Source organism: Oryctolagus cuniculus, chromosome 10 (assembly GCF_964237555.1).
Source record: "Oryctolagus cuniculus chromosome 10, mOryCun1.1, whole genome shotgun sequence".
Classification (NCBI taxonomy): Eukaryota; Metazoa; Chordata; class Mammalia; order Lagomorpha; family Leporidae; genus Oryctolagus; species Oryctolagus cuniculus.
This window is the reverse complement of record NC_091441.1, coordinates 53,609,742-53,630,724: the sequence shown is the minus strand read 5'-3', so window position 1 is coordinate 53,630,724 and position 20,983 is coordinate 53,609,742. Positions and strand designations below refer to the sequence as shown.

At 45.4% G+C, this 20,983-nt stretch overlaps 1 protein-coding gene across 19 annotated transcripts in view; it reads right to left on the bottom strand.

Moving 5' to 3' along the window:
- Positions 1–177: 177 nt before the first annotated feature.
- OSBPL1A (oxysterol binding protein like 1A) overlaps positions 178–20,983 on the bottom strand; it is a 231,010-nt gene continuing 210,204 nt past the window's right edge. For all 19 annotated transcript variants that reach the window (XM_070050377.1, XM_051851325.2, XM_070050375.1 and 16 more), the window contains 10 exons: positions 18,359–18,493; positions 17,286–17,383; positions 16,246–16,428; positions 11,242–11,349; positions 10,824–10,913; positions 10,142–10,268; positions 8,055–8,171; positions 7,348–7,471; positions 5,860–5,950; positions 178–1,382 (listed from right to left, as the gene is read on the bottom strand). In XM_070050377.1, the coding sequence (XP_069906478.1) occupies positions 1,280–1,382; positions 5,860–5,950; positions 7,348–7,471; positions 8,055–8,171; positions 10,142–10,268; positions 10,824–10,913; positions 11,242–11,349; positions 16,246–16,428; positions 17,286–17,383; positions 18,359–18,493 (1,176 nt within the window). In that variant the 3' untranslated portion in view covers positions 178–1,279. The remainder of the gene's footprint in view (positions 1,383–5,859; positions 5,951–7,347; positions 7,472–8,054; positions 8,172–10,141; positions 10,269–10,823; positions 10,914–11,241; positions 11,350–16,245; positions 16,429–17,285; positions 17,384–18,358; positions 18,494–20,983) is intronic.

The window sequence follows — 20,983 nt, the reverse complement described above, 5'->3', positions numbered from 1 at the left end:
CCCAGGAGGCTGTAGGAAGCACCAGCATTTTCTGTACTTACCAGAGAGGAATCACCCAGTACCTAAGTGCCTGGTTAGCCCTGGGGTGGTGGCACCTCAATACTACCCTGAGTACTCCAAAGTGTCCTTAAGGGGCAACATGAGTGCATCTGAAGTTTTAAGAAACCACACTTTGGGTGGACATTCTAAAGCCTTTATTTAGCATCAGGTAGATTATTTCATAACATTGGTTAGTTTCAAGACAGCGTTAAAATAACTTACTGGCAACTACCTAAGGCCCCTGGGAGCAGTATCTCAATCTGGGGGTTGGATGGATAAATACTACAAGATTAGATTAGTATACCCCAATTAAAGGGGCAAAACTACTGTACAGTCGGTCTCCATACATATTTAAGTACACAGGTACCTTGCAACTCGAAATGCACAAGACCTCCTTTCATAACAGTTGAACGCTCACACACACGCATGAGTGCGGCTCACTTTCTCGGGGGGCATCTGCCGCTGGAAGCTAAAGCATGTAAAAAGCTTTGTCATTATGGAATGACTACAACCTATGTTTAGAATATTTTGTGAATGGCTAGATTTTATACATATTTTCAATTCAAACATGTACAATTTAAACATTTTAACTCATTGATTTCAGAAATTATAAAAGTGAATTCAGAACACTAAAATAAGTAAATGAAACACCTTGTCCAGTTTAGGATTTTCCTATCAGGATTACCTACTCTGAATTTTCGGGCATCTTTTCTTTTTGGAGGCAGTAAGGGATAAAATGGAGAGGTTAGTATGAGCAAAAGCCATCTTATTGTAGTGTTTACAAAATGACATCACCTCTACATTTGAGCACATGAACGTTGTATAGAAGAATTCTAAACACATCAAAGTTATATCTAAAACATTCAAGCATGACAGCATAAAAATATTCAAAATAACTTGATTTGGGATTGCTATAGAACTCCATAAAGCTAAAGTCACATTTGGGTATAAACCTTCAGGAAATATGGCAACAGCAACCATAAAAAGCGCGGTCTCCAGCACTCACTCTCACCTCTGTATAAAACAGTCTTCCAAATAAGTTGTTTTGGATAGCAAAGTTATGCAGCTCTCCTAAGGCTTTCATCATCACCATGTGCCCTACTTTTGTTGGGTGAAATGCATGTTATCTCATGAGCAGACTTTTTTTTTAAAAGATGAATAGAAACCAGGAAAAAAATTTAAAAACCTAGGTTTAAGACTTATCTGTAGATTAGCCAAACACCCTGACTTGTCTGCCACTTTAATAAATGTCAGGCAAATTGGAATAGTTTCTGTCCCAATAGCTGCCGGAGTAGATCCAGTCTTGGGCTCCACTGTATGGATTTGGACCTTGGCGGAACCACCTGTTTAAGAGAAAGGAAGAGATTTATTTGGGGCTATGGTTCAGCTCTTCTCTCTAGAGAGGCAAGCACTTGGAATAATATTCCGAAGGGGGTAACGATAGCACACAAGAGGATTGCGGATTTTCCACAGCATTTAGCAATACAGTAAGTACCACTCAACAGAAGTAGGAGTTGAGAGAAACAATGTTCAGGACCCTGGTCCACTGACCTTTCTTTTAAACAATTAAGAATAAGGATTTAGGATAAGGAAACTTTTACAGACTGTGGTGATATGTGAGAGTAAACAACCTCTAAACTTTTTTAAATATTGATTTATTAGAAAAGCAGAGTTAGAGAGCAGAGAGAGGTCTTCCATTCGTTGGTTCACACCTGAGATGGCTGCAATGGCCAGAGCTGCAGCAGTCCAGAGCCAGGAGCCCAAGGACTTGAACCATCCTGCACTGCTTTCCCAGGCCACGGCAGAGAGCTGGATCAGGAGTGGGGAAGCTGGGACTCCAACCAGCACCCATGTGGGATGCTGGTGATGCAGGCAGTAGCTTTCCCCACTATGCCATGGTGCACCCCCCCCCCCAAAGTCTTAAAGCTCCATTTCAGAGATGAGGAGCTGATCTGTCAGCAGTTAAAATTTTAACTTGCAGGGGAAAGCATCTGCCTGCGATACTGGCATCCCATATGGGTGCTGGTTCAAGTTCCTACTTCCCATCCAGTTCCCTGCTAATGCACCTGGGAAAGCAGCAGATGGCCCAACTACTTGGGCCCCTGCACCCATGCACTCTTTTGGGGAGACCCAAAAGAAGCTCCTGTCTTCAGCCTGGCCCTGGACTTTGTAGCCATCTGGGGAGTAAACCAGTGGATGGAAGATTGAGAGAAACTCAGGCTGGACTTCATAGACTTGGACTTTTCTAATACGCTATATTCATAACCTCCTGGCGTCAGTCTAGTCCCTATCCTCTCCAGTCTCAAGTTCTAACATTACTATAGATTCCTAGGTTTTATCTGGCTTTTCTAATTCTAGAATGAGCTGCTCTAATCATTTTCTTGACCTCTAAAAACATCTTTTCTGCAGCATTAGCTCTCTCTAGGTAATGGAATGTAAAATTACTTGCTCAGAAGGTTCAAAATTACATTTGTTGGGGCTGGTGCTGTAGCATAGTTGACTAAGCCTCTGCTTGTGGCTGTTCTTCCAATCCAGCTCTCTACTTATGGCCTGGGAAAGTAGCAGAGGATAGCCTAAGTGCTTGGGCCCCTTCATCTGTGTGGGAGACCTGAAAGAAGCTCCTGGTTCCTGACTGGCCCACTTCTGGCCATTGTGGCCATTTGAAAAGTTGAACCAGTGGGATGAAAGACCTCTCTGTCTCTGTAAAAGAAAATATTAAAAACAAATTAATCATGTTCTAAATATGATTTAGCTTTCAGAGTAACACTTCTGCAAACAGGTTTCTATGCCTTTGCCAGTCTTTCCAAATAAACTGCTTCTGGAAACTATAAGAAAGAGTAAGGTGGGGCCTGCACTGCGGTGTAGTGGGTAAGGCCACAGTCTGTGGTGCTGGCATCCCATATGGGCGCTGGTTCGAGTCCCAGCTGCTCCACTTCTGATCCAGCTATCTGCTATGGCCTGGGAAAGCAGTACAGGATGGCTCAAATGTTTGGGCCCCTGCAACCAGCTCCTGGATTTGGACTGGCGCAGCTCCAGACCTTGTGGCCAACTGGGGAGTGAACCAGTGGATGGAAGACCTCTCTCTCTCTGTAACTCTACCTTTCAAGCAAATAAATAAATCTTAAAAAAAAAAAATCTGTCCAGTGAAGTCGTCAATGTTCCTAATAGCACAACACCATAAACTCTGAAGTGGGGGGTGGCAAATAAGGCTTTATATTAGGCTTATTCCTTGTAGGGTCATACCAGGGTACTTCAAAAAGTTTGTAGAAAATGCGTATTATGAAAAACCTTTGAAATAAGTTCAATTTTTTGCACCAAAATGGCCTTAATTCCATTTTCCACAAGTTTTGGAAGTACCCTTGCATAGTAAATGCCCACTAGAATGATTATAAAAAATTGTTTAACATCTGAGGCTTCTTCCTACTTAGATATTTAGAAGCCAAGTGTGAAGAGCCATTCAGATTTTTGGATACATCAGAAAGCATCAAGAGCCAGTAATCAAAATCATAAAATTTTTGTTTACAATGAAATATATATAGTAACACCTCTTTGGGCTTTAATAGTCCAAGTAGTGAAATTACTTTCATTTTCATGCTTAGCAAAGTCAAATACTTTAGAGAAGCAAGCAAATCGAAATCAAGATAATAAAAATACTGTCTGGCCAGGAGTGGGTATTTAGCCTTGCCTAGGGGTTAAGATACTGACATCCCAAAGCATGCCTGGGTTCTATTTCCAGCTCTGGCACCTGACTCAGCCTCCCAGCAAAGCAGTGAGGGCTCAAGTGCTTGGGTTCCTGCCATCAGATGGGAGACCCGGATTGAGTTCCTGGCTTTTGTCTTGGCTGTGTGGGCATTTGGGGAGTGTGCTTGTACAAGTGCATGAGTGTGTGAGCTCTCAAAGAAAAAAAAAAAAAACCCGCAGGTCCCTGTGTCATTAGTTTTCTTACAAAATTCAAAATTGAGGGGCATAGTTGCAGTCATACACTGCACAGTCCAGTGTATATAAGAGCAATGATAAGATGTATGATGTCCTTGTTCGCAAATAAACATCTTTGCAAAAGCGTTGGGGATTGACTGTTCTTGGAGACAGTTCATGTGTTAGAGACATGCACCTCCAGAGTACTGGCCTAACGCAAGGGTGGGGACACATCTAGAAACTTCACTGCAGCCACTGCCCTCATTCCCCCTGCCGACAACAAAAATATGCAGTCCTAATCAAGTCTTCACACGTTTAGACAAGTGTGGGCAGTAGCAAAGAAGAGGGAAAGAAGACTACTTTGCGACCTTTGATTCTGCACAATGTTCAAACTGTAGTACAATGGCACTAATTTTTTCTCCTCCTCCTCCCCCGCTCCCCTGTGAATCCTGGGCTCTCACCAGTTCTCCCACTCTGTCCTGCTGCACTGCCTGCTCAAGTCTGGGTTCCTGTGAGAATCACACACAGCCATGTTCCTAAGGAGGGGACCCTGGTATCCAGCCTGAAAAACTCTGCATTCTGAGCTGGGAGCCAGGGAAGGGATCCAGCAGGAGTGCCAGCTTTCGTGTGCAGAAACTGGCACACAGACAAGTTTCTGAGGATGACTCCTCCAAGGGCTCATGAGTTCTACCTAGGAGAAAAGGCCTGGGGCAGGCATTCAGCTTGGTGGTCAGGACACTGCACCCCACATCATGGACATAAAAATAAATGGCTAGAAATATCCTACAAAAGAAGGGTTTCCTTGCAGAACAGACTAGGAAGATGATAAAATCTATCAAACCTTTCTACAAAGGATGGCAGTGAAGCATTGTTGGTGGCTGTGAGGAAAGCAGGAATCTGCAGCTTACTACTGTGTGCCCTGGAGCACGACCCTGAGCGAACACACCGTCATCTGGTGTCTTCCCATACTGGAGTCCACTGAGTTCTAGGCACCTGGAGTATGAGCAGGTGGGAGATGGCAGGAATGGCCGAGGCCCTGCCCCTCACCCCTGCCCCTCACCCCTCATCCAACCACTCTGTTTGCATAAGCTTTATATTTGCAGACTAGTTTAGTTCACTCACAAAAATATTCCCATGTTAACAATAAAGACCAAAACCCACTGCACTAAATGATATCAAAGGTCATTTCTAGCACTAATAATCCCTTTCTCTATGATGCAGAAGAGCTGCTACACAGTATCTATTGGGACACTTGAAAACCATACACATGCTGTCTCTAAAACTCATGTAACTTTGAATTACGGGACAACAGTTTCTAATGTGATGCACATGTAGAAAATGCTTTTACACTGTTCCTATTTTCATGTGGTTCTGTTATTTCAAAACAAGTGGCCACAAAAGTTAGAAGTTCCATTGCGCACTTTCTGTTGTAGAATGGAATCCAAGATGTGACTTCATACAAATCCCATTTCCAGCACATGCAGACCCCTGTGCTTGGGCACCCTTACCACCACCAGTCCACAGGAAGTCCGTGGCACGCAGAGGCCAGGTGAGTCCCTCACATGCAAGGGGCTCTGAACGCCTTTCTGCGCCACAAGCCGGGACTCTGGATTTTACTCTGCCTCTTGAAGGAAGGAAGGGCAGGGCTTGCCACAGAAAGGAGGGAGAGCGCTCACTGATTGCCCATCTGTCATCACGGTGTGGGAAACACTTTAACCTGAATCCCCAAGTCATTTTTCCTCCTCATCCACGCAACCCTTCCATTGTAACTACATCCATGGAGTTAACATCTCTTGGGCCTTAGAACAACTTGGCCCCAGTGAGCTGGTCCTGGCCCTACGACTTCCCCTCTGCCGTCCCGGCATGCCCGTGGGTTCAGCCACCCACTCCCCGGAAGGCACGCACCTTGTCTTCCAGTCCTCTTCCGACTTGGACCTGTTCTTGCGGGCTGCTCTTTGTTTTTCTTCAAGTCGTTTTTTTTCTTCACTGGCTTGATCTAAAATAAAAACATGGATGAAAAACATCTTCTGTGCAGAGCACACGAGGCACAGTACCGCACACAACCTGATGTGAGAAGCACAGCTTTGACGTTACACTACCTCCGTTTCACTGGAACGCTAGCACGGGCAGCCTCACACCCACCCCGGCACACAGGAGGCAGAGCTGCATTCAAGATGCAGCTTGAATGGCACCTTACTTCTCAGTCTACACTCTTAATAAGCTCTGCATTTGCTAACGCATACCTGCTTACCCTTAAGGCCAAACAATTATGTTAAAATGCTTCAAGGAAAAACTGGGTAGAAAAACTGCAATTTTCCTAAATTTTTAGGGAGACCTCAGAGAGCTCCCTCAGAGGCCATAAGAAATTCAGATACTTCCCAAGATACTGCCGCTGCATTCACTGACGGGCATCAGTGCTTAGCAAGGACAGTGCTGCGGCACCTGGTGCTGGCACACCTGCGGCCGGCTGACTCGCCACTGCAGGATGCTGTGCTGTGCAGTGGGTGGCGTCCCTGGCCTTGAGAGGCCCTTGTCCCCTTAAGTGACACCCAGAGCCTGCAGACATTTGCCATGTGCCCCCTGTGTGGGGAAACTCCCTTGGGAGGGCTGCTGAGTTAGCAGGAGTTTCACACTTCCAGATACAGATGCTGTAACTGAAGAGGGGGAAGCCAGCCTCTTCTCCGAGGCTGCTGGGTGCTAAGCGGATTCTGAGACACAGGAGCACAGTGAAGTCATTCATCAGGCTACTGTTCACAGCTGACGGACAGACATGCTAGTGTCTGCTCAAGTCCCCCTTTGACATTTCAGATCTGGGGAGGGTTAATGAAATAATACAAGCTAATAAGGTCTACTCCCCGATTTCCATACTGTAAACAAACATTGCAGATTTTAAGGTGAATTTTAATTCACTAATCCCTAAGAGACTTAAAAGGCCAGTGCCCTCTGTAAAAAAAAAAAAAAAAATTATCAACTCCCAACTTGACTCTCGCTGGGATTAAACATGACAATAGATCTGATCTGATTTCATCATCATTTAAAAAATCATCTATTATTTTTCACTTTATGTTTCTGTGTGGGAGCAAACTGTTGAAATCTTTACTTTATGTATGCTAAACTGATCTTCTGTATATAAAGAGAATCAAAAATGAATCTTGATGTGAATGGAAGGGGAGAGGGAGTGGGAAAGGGGAGGGTTGCGGGTGGGAGGGATGTTATGGGGGGGAAGCCATTGTAATCCATAAGCCGTACTTTGGAAATTTATATTCATTAAATAAAAGTTTAAAAAAAAAAAAAAGGCCAGTGCCCCAGCGATGCTACCCATCACCAGGCATAAAAGCAGCCACCCTCCCCTCAGGAGAGCACGCTCATGGGAAGCACCATCAGAAGAATTACCTATTTCTCCATTTTCCATGGCTCTGATATCAGGCCGTAGCCTGCAGTCCGTCTTAGGAATCACACTCTCCATTTCCTTGTCCACTTCATTCAGAACCATTGCAAAGCTAGTGAAGTTATACATCTGCAAAGCAACAGGATCAAGTTAACGCACCCCGAGGCACAGCGTCAAAGAGCCCTGAGAGCAGAGGGGAGATCTTGGCGCATCACTCCCTCTCCCTTCCGGGGCAGGGACAGTCAGCCTTTCTCACATCACACACCCAGCTGGCTTCCTCCAATCTGGGGCTGTTCATCTCAAAGAAATCGCCAAAACAGGACTCCCAGAACCACCACCCCGGTTACTATCAACTTTAAGTAGAACTAGAAAGGAAATAAACTTTTTCTTCATTGAAAATCTCCGTGGCTGAGTCTGGAGGACTTGCTCCGAACAGGCGTGCATCGTCTTGTGTTTACTGAGGGCCACTCTTACCCTAAGCAGCTACTCAGACCCCCAACAAAGTCCCACCCAACACACCTTCCCAGCCAGGGGCCAGGAGGGACGGGCAGCACGGACACGCTGGGTCGCAGGGTGAGAAGGGAGAGTGGCACACAGGATCCGGGGGCGGGCAAAGACAAGTGGGGCACAGCCTGCCTCTGTCAGCACTGCCTGGGCGGGCCCTGCAGGTGCCGAGAAACCGTCAGAGCGAAGCATGAAGAGGACGTCTCACCTGGGCTGAATTAGGAGGCCGCGGGGCTATTCGCCAGAGGAGGACACTCCCAGGAATGACAAACACGCTTTCTGAGTCCGGCATTGGCATTTCATCCGACTCCTCGGAGGTACTCAGCTAGAGGAGCCAAGACACGGTCACAGTTCAGGCAGAGCAGGGCGCTTTAACAGCGTGCGAGCAGACACACACACACACACAGACACACACACACACACACACTTAGAAACTGTAAAGTAACCACCATCTTCTGCACAGCAGGAGGGAAACAACAGGGACTGGATCACCACGACTCACTCGTTCCTACCTCTGGACCTGTCCCTCAGTAAGTCCTGGAGCGACTGCGCGAGTGCCCTGAGTCTCACAAGCTGTAGGGACTGCGTCGTTAGCGCTATGTGCAGTTAAAGCAGCATCACCACCTTTACCGTCATCCCAAGCTTTTAAAGCTTCTGTCTCTTCTTTCAAAGGCAACACAGCTCACCCGCCTACTTCCCGAGAGACTGCTGAATCTCCTGCATGGGCAGGAACTGCCTGACCCAACAAGCCACCTGCTGCAGGGCCAGCAAAAACAGGTTCCAGTCACCCCTGGGACCGTCCGTCAAACGGATCACTGACAAAACCAGCAGGGACTGTGAAGCAATCTGATACAAAGAGAACTGAAGAAGGTGTTGCTCTAAAAAGGAAACTGCCACTTTCTTTGGCTACCTGCTCTCTCCACGGGCCGCAGCCATGCTAGGGGCCCTACGTATGTAATAAACCTATGAGGGGATGCTATTACCACGGTCTTCTACGTACAGAATTCAAGGCTTTGGAAGGTTAAGTAATATTCCTAAGTGACACAGTAAACACACAGAGAATGACTGGTTGAGACACGTGCAGTGAACACACAGTTGAAGAGACCAGTGGAAGCCAATGTGTGCTGGTGACCTTATCTTTGCCAAGCTGCCTCCTGTTGACAGGAGCTATGGCCGAGAAGTTTGTGTCACAGGTGCCAGGATCCTGGGACAGTTCCTTTCCAGTCCTGGTTTCCTCACAGTTACATTAAACAGAATGCAGGAAGAGCGGGCGGAGACTGGGATGGAAGGAGGACAGAGAACGGGCAGGTACAGCTGAGGCTTATGAACAGGAAGGAAAGTGCCCACGCCGCGGGAGATGGCGTGCTGCGGTGTTCAACAGACCCCTCAGGCGAGGCCCGCGCTCACCCTGGCTGCCAGGACCATCGCTAACACGCCCACCTTCCAAGTCTGAGGGCCGCCTGGGCTTCCGAACCCTCAGTGAGCACACAACACACCAGAAGAGCCCAGGACTGAGGCGACTGCTGGGTGGGAGGGAGGCGTGGGAGCCTGCGGCCAGAAGGGGCTCAAAGCCACCCGGTCACCCCGAGGGCTCCGGCAGGCACAGTTCTGAGGCCCCTCCATTTGTTAACTCAGTGAACAGACAGCTGCTGCTGGGAGCCCTGTTACAAACCACGGCCCTCACACGTCTGCCTGAGCTTGCAGCAGACAGGATGCTGAGCCATGTGCTCTTAACCACGGTGCTACTTCCTGGAAGGAATCTGTCCTCTACTAGAGAGGCCTTGCCCAGCTCTTGGCATTTCCACATGACAAGCAGCTGTGTGCCTCCCGGGGGACGGTCACCGTCCCACACAGAGGCAGTGCAGGAAGAGGCCAGCAGCCCAGGGATGACTGCTTTCATACCAACGGCCTTGCCTGTGATAGGAACAAGGCAATGAAACCAGTGCTGCCTTTGGAAGAAACGTTAGCTATCCAGAGGATTTCAACTTCTACTACCCATAAACCGGAGGAAAAGGAGGTGAGCCTCACATCAAGAGGACCTCCAGCTTTCCGAAGCTATGTGGATTTAATCAAAGCCCCGTGCATGACCGCACACATCCCTACGCCGTACAAGATTATGTCTAACACTTGCTAGCAAGGCAGCTCTCTGCGCACGTAACAGATGCACGAACTACAGGCATTGGCACCAGGAACAAGGGAAGGTCGCACTGGAAGCCACAGCCGGCTGCCTCCCACAGGGGCAGCACAAAGCAGGAGTCCAGCAGCTTCTCCAGATACCACCGCCAGGACATTCACCTGTTTGCTGCTCTTCTTCTCTTCCATGTTTTTCTTTTCATTTTTTTTGCAAGCCTCAAAAGTGGCAGGATCAACACTGTACAGACACTCGGTCCACTTCCCATAGAGGGCACACAGCTTCTTCTTGCTGTCAAAAGAGATGCAAGTTTAGCCAGTGATTAAACCAGTGTTTTTCTGCAAATGATTATTACTGCAATGACTTTTATGGATCAGATTCTTTAAAGAAGCAGACATTTCTTTGTAGAAGGAATATTTTCCATCTTATTAGAATGCTAGTTTCCTGGGGCCAGCACTGTGGCATAGCAGGTTAAGCTCCTGCCTGCGATGCCGCCATCCCCTATGAGTGCCGGTTGGAGACCCTGTTACTCCACCTTGATCCAGCTCCCAACTAATGGTCTGGGAAAGCAGAAGATGGCTCAAGTGCTTGGCCCTCTGCCACCCACACAGGAGATCTGGATGGAGTTCCAATTTCCTGGTTTAAGCCAAGCCCAGCCCCGGCTGTTGTGGCCATTTGTGGAATGAAACAGTGATTGGAAGATCTCTCTGTCTCTATTGTCTTTCCCTCTCTAACTCTTACAAACCAAAGGAAGGCTGGTTTCCCAGGCTGTGATGCAGACTTTTATGGCTGCTTTGTTTAGTGGACACCACCCATCCTATTCGACACTCACAGTGGAAACTTTACCTTTTATCTTGAATGTAGCCTTCAACTTTGTGCAGTTCCTTACCGAAAAGGCCACACGGCTTAAAATTCAGCACACATTTGTCCCCAGTCCTATGAAGGAAATGCTAGGTTCAGATTACCACTCCAGAGCAACACGGAGAAGACCTCGCTAGCAGCGGGGGCCGCTGCCTGTCCACACGTGCTAGGCCCCATACAGAAGCCACCCCTGCCAGTTCTTGCTCACTACTGGGCTCACCACACCACACGGAAAAGGCACGCAAGGCTCACGAAGAACGAGACCCGGCCACATTCACAAGAACCCAACTCTTCTCAGTAACTCCTGTGTTCTCCTCTCCCACTGTACCGCCCCTCCCCCGGCTGCTCTGAAGACACACTGATGGAACCGGGAGGAGAGGGCAGGGCGCCTGCTGTGCCTTACTTGTGGTTTGTGATCTCCACGCTGCCGTACTGCTCGATCCAGAGCTTCCCCACGATGATGTTGTGCACGCAGCAGGTGGGGTTAGTCCACGTGTAGGCTTCACTGTGTCTGAAACAAACCCAACCCACACAGTTCAGCCAGAGGCACAGGTCTGCCCACAGGACAACAGAACAGGCTGCTGGAGACAATGAGGCTCAAAGACTTTACCAACTCTCCTGATATAAGCTCACAGCAAAACCGTAAGATTTACCCACTCAAATAAGGAAACAACAGAGTAAGAAAAAAATTCTATACTGCCACCACATTCCAAATATACTATGCACATAATTATTTTATTTATTTATTTGGAAGCCAGAGTACTAGAGAAAGAAAAAACAAGGGAGGGGGTAGGGAGAGAGAAAGAAGAGACTGATCTTCCATCCACTGGTTCCTTCCCCCAAATGATTACAATAGCCAGGTCTGGGCGAGGTTGAAGCCAGGAACCATGAACTTCATCCTGGACTCCCACATGAGAGTCCCAAGTACTTGGCTCATCTTCTGCTGCCTTCTCAGCTACATTAGCAGGATGCTAGATCATAGGCAGAGCAGCCAGACTCAAACTGGCACTCTGACATGGGTGCTGGCATCAAAACTGATGGCTTAGCCCATTGTGGCAAAGCTGGACCCCAATTATTTTAAGCATTTAAAATTTGGTTAAATATATGAAAAATAAAATTAAACCTGGTTTAGAAAAATGAAAATCTATTTAGCACTTTCTAAAGTGCCCTCTAGCTCAACAAGACAAAAATTGCCAATGTGTGAATAAACTCCAAGTTTATACATCCTTTAGCTTTGAAAAAAATTGTTTTGTATCTTCTTCATGCAGTTATTCTTAGACATATTGTTAAAATTTATTTTTAATTTGCATATAGTAAAATTCACTCTCAGCAGTGTACATTCCTGTGAGTTCTAGTGCTCGGAAAGATCTGTGTAACCACCAAGGACACAAGCAGGATAGGACACGACTTCATTAGTCCCCAGATCCACTCCTGCTTCCCTGGGGTAGTCACTCGATCCTCCATTCCTAACCTCTGAATCTCTCACTCATCCCTGAACCCCAAACAACTCATCTGTTCTCCTCTGCCACAGTTGAACCTTCCTCAGAATGCTATTCGACTGGAATGGTACACCACATAACCTTAAGAGATCAGTGTCTTCAATCTGAGTAATGCATTTAGGACTCATTCATGCTGTTCCGTGCATCAGTAATTCATTCCTATGGCGGAGTAGTACTCTACCAGACAGGAAGCACCAGAGTTGGTTTAACTCTTTAACCACTGAAGGGCATCTGGGCTGTTTTCAGTGATTATGAACAATGCCACCATAAACAAGGGTACATGGTTTCTGTGTGAACCTAGGTTTCCATTTCTCTATGGCAAATGTGTAAAAGTAGAGTTGCTGAGTTATGTAGTAAACATATACGGTTAAGTTGACAAGAAATCACCAGGGTTAAGGTTAAGCCACTGCCATTTCCCATCCAGCTCCCTGCTAATGCCCCTGGGCAAACAGCAGAAGATGGCCCAAGTGCTTGAGCCCCTTCTACCCACCTGGGAGACCTGGGTGGGATTCTGAGCTCTAGGCTTTGGTTAGGCCCAGCTCGGGCCATAGTGGCTAACTAGGAAGTAAACCAGCAGATGGAAAATCTTGGTTTCTCGCTCCCTCTACCTTTCAACTAATTTAGTTGTTGTTCAAAATGTTAAAATAATAATAAAAAAAGAAACCACAAAACTGTTCTCCACAGTGGTGTTACCACTGTACATTCTCACCAACAGATGAGACCTCTGGCTGCTCCACATCCTTGTCGACACTTGGTACTTTCAGTTTTAGAAGTTGTTTTGATTTTAGCCACTTTAATCAGTCGGTACTGGTATCTTCTCGAGATTTTAATTGTTCATTCTCTAGCAATGAATGCTCCTGAGCAGCTTTTCATTTGCTTACCTGCCATCCACACGTCTCTTTTGGTGAAGTATCTTTTCACACCTTTTTTGGCTACTTTGTTTTTCTTTTCTTTTTTTTTAAAGGAAGGATTTTAAAGATTTATTTATTTATTTGAAAATCAGAGTTACACTGAGAGAGGAGAGGCAGAGAGAGAGAGGTCTTCCATCCTATGGTTCACTCCCCAGATGGCTGTAATGGCCAGAGCTGGCCGATCTGAAGCCAGGATCCAGGAGCTTCTTCCGGTCTCCCATGCAGGTGCAGGGGCCCAAGGACTTGGGCCATCTTTTATTGCTTTCCTAGGCCATAGCAGAGAGCTGGATCGGAAGTGGAGCAGCCGGGTCTCGAACCAGCGCCCATATGGGATGCCGGTGCTTCAGGCCAGGGCATTAACCCACTGTACCACAGCGCCGGCCCCTTGGCTACTTTGTTAATGCACTGCTTCTCTCAATGCTGACTGTGAGGTTTCTTTATGTATTCTGGATATGAATCTTTTGTTGGATATAGGATCTGAAAATAATTTTTACTAGTCTATAGCTTGTCTTTCATTCATTGGCTATTGGTTCTGTTCTTCCTTTTCAAAACTGTTTTTGGATGTTCTATTACACTTACCTTTCTGTCTTAATTTAGAATTAACTTCAATCTATGAAAAAATCATCCTGGGATTTTGACTCCAACTGTGTGAATAAAAACTGCTTATAAGCCAATCAGGGGAGAGATGACATCTTAACTCCACTGAGGATCCAAATGCCCTTATACTGTAACATGGTGAGTCTCTCCATTACTCAGGTATTTTGTGATTATTTTTGGCAGTATTTTGTAGTTTCCAGTACAAAGATCTTTTACATATCTTGTCATCTCCTTTCTGCTATTAAGCTTACACTTGTTGTATCTTCACTGCTATATTTTTAAGTGCTATAATTTCCAGAAAATCTTTTATTTCTGATAGAATGTCTTCCTATTCACTTAAAAATGCTTTAAAATGTTTGACAGAAATCTTTCAGTAAGTGAGTCATCTTGGGGTCTGAGTCTGCTGGTTACCTCTTCATGGCAAGTAGCTGAGATGCTTCTCTTTACTGGCATGCCAGATAATTCGGGCTGTATTCTAGACACTGGAATCTTATTCTAGCACTTTGTGTTGAGATCTTCTGGGAATGCTGATTTTCTTAATTTCGTTTTAGTAAGGAGTTCACAGCTTTAGGCAAGTCCTGCCCCTCCTTCTTCAAGCTTTCATTCCAGTGTGAGTTCACTTTTCACAGCTGCCCAGGGGCCTGGACCTTGGGCCACAGATTCATTTGGGTCTCAAGGCCATGGGGTACGCCCTGTTCCAGGTCATTTCAGTGCACGAGTGCAGGGATGAGCTCAGGAATTCATACACGGGTTTTGGGGTCCCTTTCTTCAGTGCCCTCCTCATTGTGGTTTTCCCTATCCTTTTAAGAGAGCCCCTACCTCTGCCCCCTGACTGGCACGCTGAGATTGGAGCCTCTCTGCTGAGCTGTACTTCCCACAATGAGGTCTTCCTTTGGGTCAAAGAGGTGAGAGAAAAGAAAAAGAACAGGTATCCTTCTTGTACTCTGGACCAAAAGGGCCCCTTTGCCCAGTCCCTCTCCTCTCTTACACAGTTTCTGTGAGTTTTAGGTCCTTGTGTGGCTGCTGCCGCCAGCACTACTGTAGGAGTATAGCTGCAGAGCTTGCTTTGGGGCGAAGCTGGGAGATAAAATGAAACAGGATGTATCCCACTATCTGCATCCTGTACATCTATCTGTCCAGGTCCTCTGCTCAGAGAGAGACAGAGAGAGGGTTTCTCTTGGAACCTTTTCTGCCTGCCTCTACCACTCAGTTCTGCCTTCTTCTCTGACTCTAAGACAGAAGACATGAGAGAAACACATGAAGCCAGGAATCACGAATCACTGTCACACTGGTCTCCAGGGTTTGATTTCTCTTCCCACTCTGCCTGCCTTTATTTACTTTTCCGAGTCCTCGTGGTGTGGCTTTGTGTCTTCCATCCAGAGTTTCCAGGTGTAAGCACTGAAGAAATAGGGCTGGGTTGTTTGCTGTGAGTTAACTGGAAGTGCCTTGAGATTTAAAGCCAATTTTACCAAGAGGACTCCCAACTACCTGGTGTCTAGTCTGTGCCACACAACTGTCATTTTGACATCTTGTGAGGTGAATTCATTTTGAAACATATTTAAACAAAACGTTGGTACCCTGACAAACAGGAAATTTGCTTCATAACCACCAGCACAGAATGACTAATCCCTTTATCTTAAAACAGATCTAAACACCATGATCAGACATCAAGCAAACTTCCTACGACATCCAGAGATTGATTAGTAATGCCTACTGCCTCGTCTCTCAAGTCCTTTCACACAGAGGTAGATAACTAATGCTTTAGAAATGCTGTTTCTCTGGGCTGGTGCTATGGCGTAGTGGGTTAACCTCTTCCTGCGGTGCCAACATCCCATACGGCCAGTTTGTGAGCTGGCTGCTCCTCTTCCAATCCAGCTCTCTGCTAATGTGCTTGGCAAAGCAGTAGAAGATGGCCCACGTGCTTGGGCCCCTGCACCTGTGTGGGAGACCCAGAAGAAACTTCTGGGTCCTGGCTTCGGATTGAACCAGTTCCAGCCACTGCAGCCATTTGGGGAGTGAATGATTCTTCTGGATCTACTGCCGGAACTGAGCCCATCTGAAGCCAGGAGTCAGGAGCTTCTTCTGGGAGACCATGTGTGTGCAGGGGCCCAAGGGCTTGGGCCATCCACCGCTGTTTTCCAGGGGCATTAGCGGGAAGCTGGCTCAGAAGTGGAACAGCTGGGACTTGAACCAGTGTCCATATGGGATTCTGGTGCTGCAGGCCAGGGTTTTAACCCACTGTGCCACAGCGCTAGTCCAATAAATAAAACTTAAAAAAAGAAAGAAATGCTGTTTCTTTCCTTTTCTCCACACCAAGGTCAGGCCTGTGTGCAAGTGCATCCACCTACACGTCCCAGCAGGTACACGGGAGAAGAACTAAAGGGACTGACTCTGACTTACTCAAGGAGCTCCAAGGTGATGGTTCCTTTGGGTTCCGCTTCCACACTCTTCCCCCAGAATTTCAGTTTGGGATAGATTGAGCCATGAAAGATAAAATCATTGTTTAATCCTTCTGCGTGAAATGCACTTATTGGTGGGTGATGGCTGACCTGTTCGGAAATGAGTCTGAATCCAAGGTCATCCCTTAGAATTAAAAAAAAAGAAGAAGAAAAAAAGAATTAGAGGCAGTATTGTAATTAGTTCTATCATTGAATGAGTATATTGCTGATATTTCAGTTCAAAAAAGCAACATGAAAGCATTAAACAAACAGGTTCAACGCAGTAAACAATTAATTCTTTATCAACATCCTGATGAAAGACCTTAATGTATGAGACACTGCCCAAACTTAATCCAAACTACTAAATCCAGTGGTATAACTCTAGTTACTTGAACATATTAAAATATAGCAACACACGAATTTCAGTCATCTACCTGAAGCAGCAATATTAGCCATGTAAACTCATAATTTGACATTAAGACAGCGAAGCCTGGTGTGTTCACTTTCAAACAACCAGGGAATAAACGTGATAAAATCTGTATGGAGAACAGGAAGAAGATTCAGAAAAACTAAAGCCAAATCAAGTCTTCTAATTGCATATCAACAAGAAGCAGGCTAATGAAGGTAAACAGAACTGTACTTGTAGGTGTACTCCTATAAGTATAGCTTTATGCCATACTTATGCTAATATATTTTATATGGTTATTGAAAACTCCATGTCACATGAGCTACACAATGGGAAAGAGGCTGTTTAATGCCACATGATCAGGAATACTGAAATCCTTAAAGTTTCTTTTTATAAAGCTACAATATATGTAAATTTCAGTCTTTTGGACAGGGTCGCTAAAATAATAAGCATCATAGGAACAAACAACAAAACTATTAACTTGCTCCCATCATAAGTAATCATAGTTGGTGATGCTCATGACACAGATTTTTCCTCTTCACTTGAGGAGCTATGGAAGTCACGCAAACCCAACCATCCAGAGGTTAGGACCTCACCGAACTAACTCGTAGGTCTCTCCCAGGAGCGGGTTGAAGGGCTTCCCGGTGCGTTCCCACTGGGATGCAACAGCAGACACGGCGAACGCAGCCACGCACTGGGGGACAGAGCAGTGAACCAGTTACAAATAGCCTTGCTTGCTCTTCACTCCTCAGGAACTGAAATTTTGCTGAAAACAGTCATTTACAAAATTATTTTGGGTCTTAAAATGGCTCTAGCAACTTAATACAGCAGCTTGGACATTCAGAATGAAAATGACTTCTGAATCTCTTCCTTTAGCATTATTCTCAAATGTGGTTTCTGTAACACCCTGCAAGTGCCACAGAATCTCTCAAGGACTTTTTTTTTTTTTTTTTTTTTTTTTTTTACACAATTCTGAAGCCCAAAGTTGCTTGTTGCTTTTTAAGTCATTTAAAATTTTTTTAAAAGGCACAAGAGTTTCAGTCACGGGGAAGAGAGACATAAACTAAATATAATTGCGTCCAGTTCAACAAAGTTGGAAAAGGTTGATTTATATAAATGAAAGAATAGAAAGATTCCATTTAGAATGGTATTGCTTTGTTGGAAAGAGAACAATGTGTCTTCTGTACTCTGCCAGGATCTTGTTCATCCATGTATAAACATCTTCTATTTAAAAGAAAATCAAGAAGTTCAACCTTGCTGTCTTTTAATATGTATCAATGTTTGTGTGCAGATTTATACAGACCCAGGCATAGATACAGGTACTTGTGTGTGTTCATTTGTGCCTTGGATACACACTGAGGAAATCTGCAAGAAGCAATGCTGAATTCTCCCTCTAGCACAACAGTACTTTCTAAAATGGAGAAAGAGCTCCTGATACCTTGGTTGGCTCTAACCCCCTCTCCTTCTCCAGCAATTCCCATCAATTCCCCTAATGCTGCGCTCAGGCTAGCGATAGCCCCAGAGGGCATTCCAAACAAGCCGATGAGGCTCTGAGAACACTGTCTGACCTCGAGCTGGACTTCACACTCATTGTGCCTGTGGCTTGGGGATAGGAGGTGGCAGAGAAATCTCTAAGATATAAACCTGTCCTGGGGTTGCAGACACAAACCTGCATTCTTTCCACCGGATCAGAAAAGGAGCTGGCCTTGTGGATGAGGTAAGTGTGCTCCATGTACTCAGTTAGTCGCTGCAGGAAGCTCAACGGCTCATTAAATATAACTGGCATCGTGATCTTGGAGAGTTCCTATTCAACAAGAAGATTGAGAGGGTTTTGTCCTATACACACAGTGAACTTACTTATCACAATCTTTATATAACATGTTCCTGGAAAGGAAGTAACAGAGAAATGTGCCTCATGATATTTAGTTATCTAATATTCGTTCAATTTCACAAATCTTTCCATAGCACCTAACAATATGGAGGATGTGCCCTAGGCCTTGAAGGAAGCTGTTACCCAGCAGTCTCCTTGGCTTCAAGCAGCTCACAATCCAGCAGTGAGCAGGAGCTGCTGACTATTAATACACATGCCTTATAGCAGAATTGGGACACTGAATATAAAGGTGATGTGGATACCAAAGCAGAAGTCTTCACAGTGGTAAACATAATGAATTAGGGGGCCTAGGCAGAGACAGCTGCAGCACCTTGGGTTCCTACATAAGCAATCAGTAGCCTCCAAACCAACCTCTAAACCAGGAACTTTCCACATTAACCAATCACTCGCATTTGTTTTGCTCTCAGAGAACAACTTGTAGAGTGTTCCCTTCAGTGGAGTACTAAACATGTCTGCTCAAGTAAATGTGTTAAAATTTCCATGTGCCCATGTTTGTTTTTTAATTGGTTAAGGATTACCACATATACAATTTTTGTAGATAATTTTCCAAAATAAATTTCAGACTGTTTTTGGTTGACAACACTGAGCTTTTCTGAGCACACCAACCTTGCCTATTTGCAGACTAGGGTAATAGGAGGCTATCTGTATATTCTTTCTGCCAGAATGACAAAATCACAGTAGACACTCAGAGTTCAATGATTGGACAGAGTCTCTGACATGACTTGCAATCTTTCACTTTTTCTTTTTAAGATTTATTCCCTTATTTAAGAGGCAGAGTTGCAGACAGAGGTCTTCCATCCACTGGTTCACTCCCCAAATGGTTGCAATGGTTAGAGCTGGGCCAATCTGAAGCCAGGAGTTTCTTCCAGGTCTCCAAAGTGGGTTCAGGGGCCCAAGCACTTGGGCTATCTTACATTTCTTTCCCAGGCCATTAGAAAGAGCTAGATCGAAAGAAGAGCAGCCCAGGAACTGGTAACCATATGGAATGCCGATGCCGCAGGCAGAGGCTTAACCTACTACACCACCTACAGCACTGGCCCCTCAAGTCTGTTTACCCAGACTGGCAGCTTGCAACATCCTCATTAAGTCTTTAAAGAATTTGCACAGTAACAAACTTATTTTAGTGTCCTCCAGAATATTCTGATGATTTTCCCAAACCTACCATGCTTTTCCTTTCCTCCTTGGGAATCAGGTCTCTCATGAAGCCCGCTGGCTAAAGCCACACAGTCAGGTGCACAGTCCAGGATGCAATCTGGCTGAATGTCACCTGAGTAGCTCTGTTTCCCCCCTGGATGTCCACACTCTTACTGAACTGCATAATTAAAAATAATGTGACCTTCACAAAACTGCAACCAGAGTACATTCAAAGGAAATAAGCTCATTCATTACCACACAATGCTGTAGAGCATGGACCCATATGGAGCAGTTCAACCTAATGAAAAGAAATGGTAGATTTATTGCTGCTGACTGGGGAGATAAGGGAGGATGGGAATCTGTAGGGGGGAGGAATTTTGCCTCCACTATCTCACTGAGGTAAGGGCCCTAAGATTCCACTGAGTCCAGAGCTGGGGACAAGTCAAGGAAACGGAGACTACCAAGGTAAGTCTTAACTGAGATGTGCTGCATCTCTTTCTCTTCCTGAAACAAAAAACCTCTACTGTGTTTTAGTGCACAACTCTCTTAGAATAAAATTTAGTAATATAGGAGTGAAAACAGGAAAAGGTCTCTTCAGTCCCCTCTCTCTCTCCTCCCCCCAGAGGCAAACATCAGTTCTAGTTTGAGACATACACCCACGTATTTATATATGCTGAATGCATATGTACAAACTGACGGAGAGAGGGAGGGGAGGCGAGGGGGAGAGCTTTGCTTCTGTGAAGCATGGCATCAACTCAATTTGTTCACTAGTCTTACACACATGCAAGGCACATACATTGAGTCTATCAAATGCTTTGTCATCACTGAGCAGTCTAATGGTAAGACCATGGAACCAGACTGAGTTCCACTGCTAGCTTCCCCATTTACTAGCTACATCACTGGCCAAGTTCAACTCTGTGTGTTTCCTCATCAGTAACATGGAATTGACTTAAGAGTACGCCCACAAAGCACTGTCACTAGATTGGTGTATGTCAAACATGTAGTTCAGTACTGGGTATATTAGTCAATGGTGGGTGTTTTTGCTAAATCTAAAACCAAGTCCATAAATGAACACACCACAAACTATTTAATAATAAATCCTTAAGACTACATGAAAATATGGCCTTAACAGCAGATTTTTCTAAGTGCAGTTTCTTGGTCAAAGGTGTGTTCACTTAAAATTTTTAGATCTTATCAGGCTAAACGTTTCCCAAAAAACTCTGCGGATTTGTATGCCTAGCAGTCTTGCATGAGACTTAGATCTTGTAA